Source organism: Lepisma saccharinum, chromosome 24, assembly GCF_977018435.1.
Source record: "Lepisma saccharinum chromosome 24, izLepSacc3.1, whole genome shotgun sequence".
In the NCBI taxonomy this organism is placed as follows: domain Eukaryota; kingdom Metazoa; phylum Arthropoda; class Insecta; order Zygentoma; family Lepismatidae; genus Lepisma; species Lepisma saccharinum.
This window is the reverse complement of record NC_139252.1, coordinates 28,044,865-28,052,334: the sequence shown is the minus strand read 5'-3', so window position 1 is coordinate 28,052,334 and position 7,470 is coordinate 28,044,865. Positions and strand designations below refer to the sequence as shown.

The following is a 7,470-nucleotide window of genomic DNA, read 5'->3' as shown; positions in this document are numbered from 1 at the left end:
GTAACGTCGTCGCTTGTAATCAAGGGTCCCGGGTTCGATTCCCGGTGGTGGCCCATTGCAAGTCGTTCGGATACCAGTTTAAACTGTATAGTGGAACCACAAGCGCCTGCGCAGACCCGCTACTCCTGTGCACCGTACTCCAGCGTGGAGGGGAGGAGCAGAGTGGAGCATGCTTCCTTATGGCCTGAGTTGAACGGAAGAAGGGGGAGGCGCGCGGAGACTTTTCGCCGAAGGTTCTCTTGTTTGTTGTCGCTCTATAGGTGCAGTCCCGATGAGCCTATTTGTGTACAAATCAATAAAACCAAAACAATAGTGAAATATGTAAATTGAGACTTAATCAAGTTGTTTTCCGAACTGATAATAATAGTTTAATGCATAATGTACAAAATGTACACCTGCCCATGAGTAATGAAAAGGGAAAAAGTAAAAATATAAATGGTAGTACTACCTGGGGCACATCGCAACTGCCATGATTGGAGAGATATGAAGGTTGGTCCCCACATTGCTGAAAAACTCCCACCAAATCACCCACTCCGAACATAGGACACAGGTCTTCTGTATGATTGATTGATTGGGTTTATTTCTCTTCGCTTTTATGCCACTTTTGGCTAATCGCGAAGATGAGGATGAGGGATGAAATTGATGAAATGACACTCACAGAGCAGCCCATGCCCGGGATTCGAACCCGGGACCCCTGGGGTCGTAGCGCGTTGTGCTAACCACTCCGCCACGGAGATTGGCGCAGGTGAGGCATTCAGACGTCTAACGACTGGTCCAGCAAGGTTCTCAAAACTAAAACATACCAATAACAAAACGAGGGCAAGATAATAATGATAATAAAAATAACTGAAATAATAAACATAAAATATAATATTAAAAAGAAGAAGAATATACACAATGAATCCCATGTATTTATTGCGTTACATTATAGTCGCACTCACATTAATATTACCTGAGCAGTAATAATTCCTTCGGTACCATCAATGTATTCTCATCTTTAGAAAAGCGATATTTGTGTCCATGGTGAAATAATTTGAGTGTAACTTCATTAATGTTCAAAGTTATACAAACTTTGACAATTTATATGAACCAATGTCGATGTTAAAGTTCACCAATGTTCAGCCGGTAAAAAAAAATCAAGCATTTGATTAATTTCCTTCGAAAAAAAATATGAAAAGAAATTGGTGTTAAAGAGTTTGTAACAATGTGATAAACTTTTATGTACTTTTCGTCGAATAATACTGCATGATATGTACAAATTAAGGAAAGCTTCTTGGTGAAAGGAGAAAAAGCAGTCCACGATACTCAATTCAAAAACTTCCTTTCGAGAACTTAGTGCAGGGAAGAATAACAAACATGACTTTCAACAACACCGTCTTCTCACGTTGCAGCAACTGTGTACGGCTTCCTCGGAAACTTTTCATTCTTTCCCTGGACTTCCAAATTCGTTGCCTTATGGAACAGCCGCGAAGTAGTCTGGAACTGTAATGGTCTTTGGTTGTCCGTAGTCGTCCAATAACAAGAGTTCTTTGATCTTGAGCTTTGCGAAGTACCAATTGTGCTCTGGAAAGAAAGAGAGAAAAAACTATTACTTTCACCATCAACGCAAAAACAAGTTGGTTCACGATCAAGACCCTGCTGAAAATTCTATCTACTGTTTTCAGTAGAGTGTGTTGGTGTTTTGAAACATGTACTGTGTTTAGATTTTCAAATAGATATAAAAACGAGTTGTAAATCAAGACACACACTACATACAATACAGTAAAATCTCGTTAATCGGGACTCCGATAAGCAGGACTTCGCTTAATAGGGACAGGCAAAAGGCGAAAACAGAAGAAGAAGCAGAATGCAAGGTTTTAAATGTGGCTAGAAGTCAACAAGAGAACTTCCCAAAGAAAAGGCAGTCAACCACTGATGAAATGCTGTTTCCCGCAGACTTTGTACTGTACTGTATAGTGTATTAGGCCTATGCCCTTTAAATACACCATAATAAACGTGTTTTGTTGGTATAACCTGAGTTTTAATGCACTTTCTAATGTTCTTTTAGGCTATTTAAGTTAATCCGGAGTTTCGTTAAACCGGTCAACTTATCCCCCTCCCATTAGTCCGGATTAACGATGTTTTACTGTATTACATGCAATACTAAAGAGAATATTTCACTTGCAGTTCCTCTATTGTACATGTACCTTAGGTCTTCTGAAGGTGTTCAGTGGAAACCACTGAGTTTCATTAGATTTCTGAGAACACACTAGAGTACAATTGATAAAAGTAGTTCTGTTTTCTGTAAACAGTAGAAATTTCAAGCAAGGGTGGTAAAGAGGTACCTTGCACGCTCTAAAAGTTTTAGTAGGGGGGTACAGTACTTTCTCTAAAGCCATCAATAGTTAACCTTTATTCGCCAGTGTTATCTTCAAAAGCATAACTAACTAACTCTCTAGCCTTCTTGAACCCGAAGATTCATGGCTGCAGCAACACAGGCCTTCCATCTGTCCCTATCCTGAGCAAGATCTATATACTCTTTTCCATCTCTACCAATTTCCTTTAAGTCCATCTCAACATTATCCCTCCATCTTCGTCTTGGCCTTCCTACAGGTCTCTTACCATCTGGTTTCCCAACAAGAATCCTGTAAACTCTTCTTTCCTCTCCCATTGTGCCACATGGCCTGCCTACCTAAGTCTTCTTGATTTAATCATTCTCATTATATCTTGACATGAATACAAATTATGTACTTCTAAATTATGTAACCTTCTCCACTCACCTGTCTCCTCATCCCTTTTAGGGCCAAATACTTTCCTAAGGATCTTATTTTCAAATACTCTCAATTTATGTTCCTCTTTCAATGTAAGGGACCAAGTTTCGCATCCATATAATATTACAGGCAAAATTACTGTTTTGTATATTATAACTTTTAGTTAAAAAGAATACACATCCTATTAGGAAATATCATTCACATTAAAGAGGAACACTGGCATGTTTTCAGTGTAGTAAATTTTGTGTAAGAGATTTCAAGAAATCTTGAAGCTGAAAACACGCTATTTACTCATTTAAAGAAATGACAAAGTCAAATGAGCAGAGAACTTTCTTCATTTTGTTCCGGGTTATACCAACAGTTTCATAAATGACAGTTTTTCAATTGTGCATAGTATTTTGCAAGTGGAAGCACAAAAGGTTTGGCAAATTTCATAAGAAAAGAACGACTTAGGTCCAACTATTTGCTGATTCCCCATTCACCCTCTAGCATTGATAGGATATGAGAACTTTTAAAGTTAACTTTATCCCCTGAAATCAAAAGCGCCCCTGACTTTGTACTTCGTCGTAAGCAATGACGCAATGCCGGTAATGTAATGTATCAATAGAAGGCGAAATGACAATGTTGCAGTATTCAATAAAATGAACAACTGAATGCATGAAACACACCAGTTAAATGGAATCAAATATTTTTTCAGTCAAGTTCTACTATGCACGTTCTGGAAATATCGGCGCAATGGGAGATAATATATTTTTGATTTCGAGTCCACGTTGTGTGCAAATAGGATGTGTACTGAATCTGAAGGAAAATTGATTAGTGATTTAATGTAAGCAAGGAAGGATGCGGGAATGTGCAAGTGTTGGCGAACCGTGCTCGAAAGGACTCACAGTCTGTGGTGCTGGTGCATGCAGTTGAAGATAAGATTAGAGAGACAGAGCACACCATTCGATCAACCCCCCCCCCTACATCCCAGACTTAGCGCAAAGTTTGTTAACGTGTTCCTGCATCTGAAATGTATTCTTCTTTGCTAACCGTCCGTTCCGCGACGACAAAGAGGGCCAAGAAACCGTTGCATCGCAGGCGGCATCATCCCAGGATGAAGGGATACAAAAACTGATGCCTACCATACTCAAACTGATGACTCAACCATGTTCAAAAGTAGCGTACAGCATGCACATCAAAGAGCAATATAAATAAAGCAATATATTTTTTGTTTACGCTTAATGGGCATCGGAACTTACTTTCTGTATAACCCTCGTATAATACTATTAATGAAGATGTATACTTCAGCTTCTTATCTTATTCTGAATCTAAGAAAATATTGATGTTTGAAATTTACGATTCAATACTCTTCAAAATGGAGTTATGAGTTTTACTCACCTCAAATTTCTTGCAATGGAATCCAGTCTGGGTGTGAATTTCATTCTATAGGGTAAGTTACTGTGTATAAAGCCACATCGAAATCTCTGTTTAAAGGTAAAACAATCTCAGGCACATGGCCATCAGGTTACAGATATATGGACATCAGGGTCAAGCACGTACCCAGGTAATGCCCCCTCGAGACATGAAATATTTTGATGCAAACCTACAAAAATAACATGGATAATTTTTTTTTAAGATTTTGCAAAATTTAGATTTTCTTCTTGCATAAATGAATGGGTTGCCTCTGAAGAGAGGCTGAATCCAGAAGTCTGCAGTCTACTATATTTAGTAATTCAGTTTTATAACCATTTAGGCGAAGCTACTAAATGTTCCAATTTGGTCGGGACAGTTCACCATATTAACTCCCTGTTTTGACTATTCTCGAACTGAAGTCTTGATGAGAAAATGTCATCTTTTTGTGGTTATTTTCAAATTCAGACATGCTCTTCATTATAAGGATAATTCCACAGCTTTGGTGGTCACATTTAGGCTACTAATTCCCATTGCGGAAGGGGTATCTCCCACTTTCCCACCTTCCCACCAATGATCTTCTTCTATTAAACTTTTTCCCCCCATTAAAATTTTCCGAGGGTAAGAGTTTGTGTTGCTAACAACAAAGATAAGCAATTAGTTTGGACTTCAAACATACTTTACTAAGAATAACATCATAAACACATAGCAAGAAGGAATACCAAAGAATGATGTCTGTCTGTGTGTGAATATTGCATACATCTCTTGTTCTCTCTCTCTCTCTCTCTTTAGGGGTGGTAACAGCATGGGGGTAAAAACGTACTTCTACAGTCATAGATAAAATTTTAAAATTATATGAAATTGGACTAGTAAGAAATGGAGCCGTAGCTGTGAAGATGATTGTCATTGTCACCCTAGGCCTCTGGAACATAGATATTAGACCGACCTGTCATTTCTCCTCCATTTCTCACATAGCACTTACATGTTAATTTAATAGGAAACTAATGTCTTCTTAAAGTTTCTCATTTTTTGTCCCTCCACCTAGTTATCTTTAATTTGGAATCGATTTTGCAGATGTGAACAATAACACACACTGCTTCAATGAAGATGGTGTGGGATGCACAGCCGACTGTCCTTTTATTAACCACATTTCTTGAATGCTACGTTTTGTTTTCATCGGATTCAGCGGAAAAGAGTAAGTACATAAAATGTCTACAATGTCTAAGTATGCCAGGTATGTACATCTAGGTAGGGGGGGGGGGCTAAAATCGGTGCGGTGTTGTTTCGCACGGTGATGTTTCGCTTGTTCTCATCGGAATCAGGTTGTTTCGCACGGCTGCACCAGGCGAACAGAAAGCATAGAGGAATTAAAGATTAATGGAATGAACAGTTAGTTGTTTGTTTGGTAGTGATGATGGTATAAATAGGAATACTGCTGTCCTCCTTGGTTATTCTGCTGTGAGAAGGAAATGTGAGAAGTTCTCGTCGTCGCAATGGACATTATAAAATCCAAGAGAGGCAGTCCTGTCTTAGTGTTTGAGGGATATCAGTACAACCTGCAAGGAAGAACCTCGTATGGGTACGTATAACTTTTTTATTATTATCATTATTATTGATCTTACGTTTTAAAGAAATGAACTTGGCATTAATGTTTTCTTTCTTTGCAGTTGTGTATAGACAGAAGAAAGACGGGTTGTCCAGGTAGACTAAAGACGGAAATGAAATCCCAACCTTGGAGAGAGATCACGACTTCATTCCAGATGTGGCAGCTTGTGTGATCAGAAAACGACTTGCAAACTGCAAAAAGAGAGCGCGGGAAGAAATATTAACGCCGGTATCAACCATTTTTAAGGAGGCAATGGCTGTGGCCGTTAACCAGGGACTTGACTGTGATCCCCGTTCTAGTATACAGTAACCGCAAAGGAGATCTGAAAGATGTCAGGGGGAAAAAACTGGGAATACACCAAGAAACGCCTACCTCGGCCAATGTATCTTTCCCTCCCGATGTTCTACGTCTCCAAGTCTTTTTCATTTCCAAATTGAATAACAGTATTCATTAATTCTTTGCATCAAAGGGCTTATTAGTGCCTTTTTTTTTCTTTTGTGGTTATTTTCGTTCCTCATTAATTTTGATTTTCATTCGATTAATCTTTAATTCCTCTATGCTTTCTGTTCGGCTGGTGCAGCCATGCGAAACAACACCCTGATTGGATTGCGATGAGATAAGAAACCGTGCGAAGAAACACGAAATCACAGTCATGCAAAACAACAGGCAATCCGAAAATCAATCTCGTTCTGGGCTCTGAAATCTCTAGCTACAACTCTGATAAGAAAAAATTTCCTTTCGAGAGAAAATTTATAGATTTACACTTTTATAAAAACATAACACAATAAAAGTATGAAAATTTAATTATAATTTTTAATAAAAAGCAATAATTAAATAATATCTAACACTTATTTAAAACATTTCACCTAACTTCTAATTTCTTTACATTTTGAACCAGTTGTTAAAGGAATTAATTTGCTAGTTTATAAATGTACAAATTAATTCGTTTATATATGTTTATAAATAAATAAATAAATTAATTAATATCTTAGTTAATTGACAAATATTTCATGACAATTATATATATGTAACTAAGGTTTCGGGCTTGGCTCTCCCCTCAAAAGAATCCTGGGTACGGGCCTCATCAGGGTTGCAAAGTACTTGACACAATTACTAAATCTTGTGACTAAATTTGAATTCTTATTATAATAGATTTTAAAAAAATGTAATTATATTTCTTACCTGGTGGATAGCTTTTCATCTCTGGGAATCTGCTAAACAAAGCCTCTTCAGCAAACATCCATTCCATTGATCCTTCCCTGATCTGAAATTTAAAATATGTACAATTTCGTAAATCTTGAATTCTACCTTATGAACTTTAATCAATTTGCATATACGTAGTACATATACCGTGAGAAATTTGCTAATAATAATTGACTGCAGCATTATAAAATGCTAGTTCAATCACTCTGTTTCTTATGCCAGTTAAGACATCTGCATATATCCGGGTATATACAGGATGTACCAAAAATAATACCATGACTTTCCAGTGTTACGTATGATTTCCGGTTGTGTGTTGCAGGTTATATTGTAGTTTGTTGTTGAAGTTCGTTGCGTCAGGGATTAGCAGTTCTACATTTGGCCACTAGGAGCGCTGTTGTTGCTGTGTGTGGAAATAATGTCAATGCATATGACGTGGATATGTCATGTGATAATGTCACACTTGTGTTGGATTTAGATACCTTGAGTCAACGTATCACCTAGCAATTGAAATATGAAATC

General features: G+C 37.7%; 1 protein-coding gene across 1 annotated transcript in view; it reads right to left on the bottom strand.

The window, feature by feature from the left end:
• Window positions 1-893: 893 nt before the first annotated feature.
• Window positions 894-7,470, bottom strand: part of LOC145977959 (protein CREG1-like) — a 33,737-nt gene continuing 27,160 nt past the window's right edge. The window contains exons 5-6 of the mRNA XM_083110302.1: window positions 6,931-7,012; window positions 894-1,563 (exon numbers count right to left, since the gene is read on the bottom strand). Coding sequence (XP_082966428.1) covers window positions 1,454-1,563; window positions 6,931-7,012 — 192 coding nt within the window. The 3' untranslated portion in view covers window positions 894-1,453. The remainder of the gene's footprint in view (window positions 1,564-6,930; window positions 7,013-7,470) is intronic.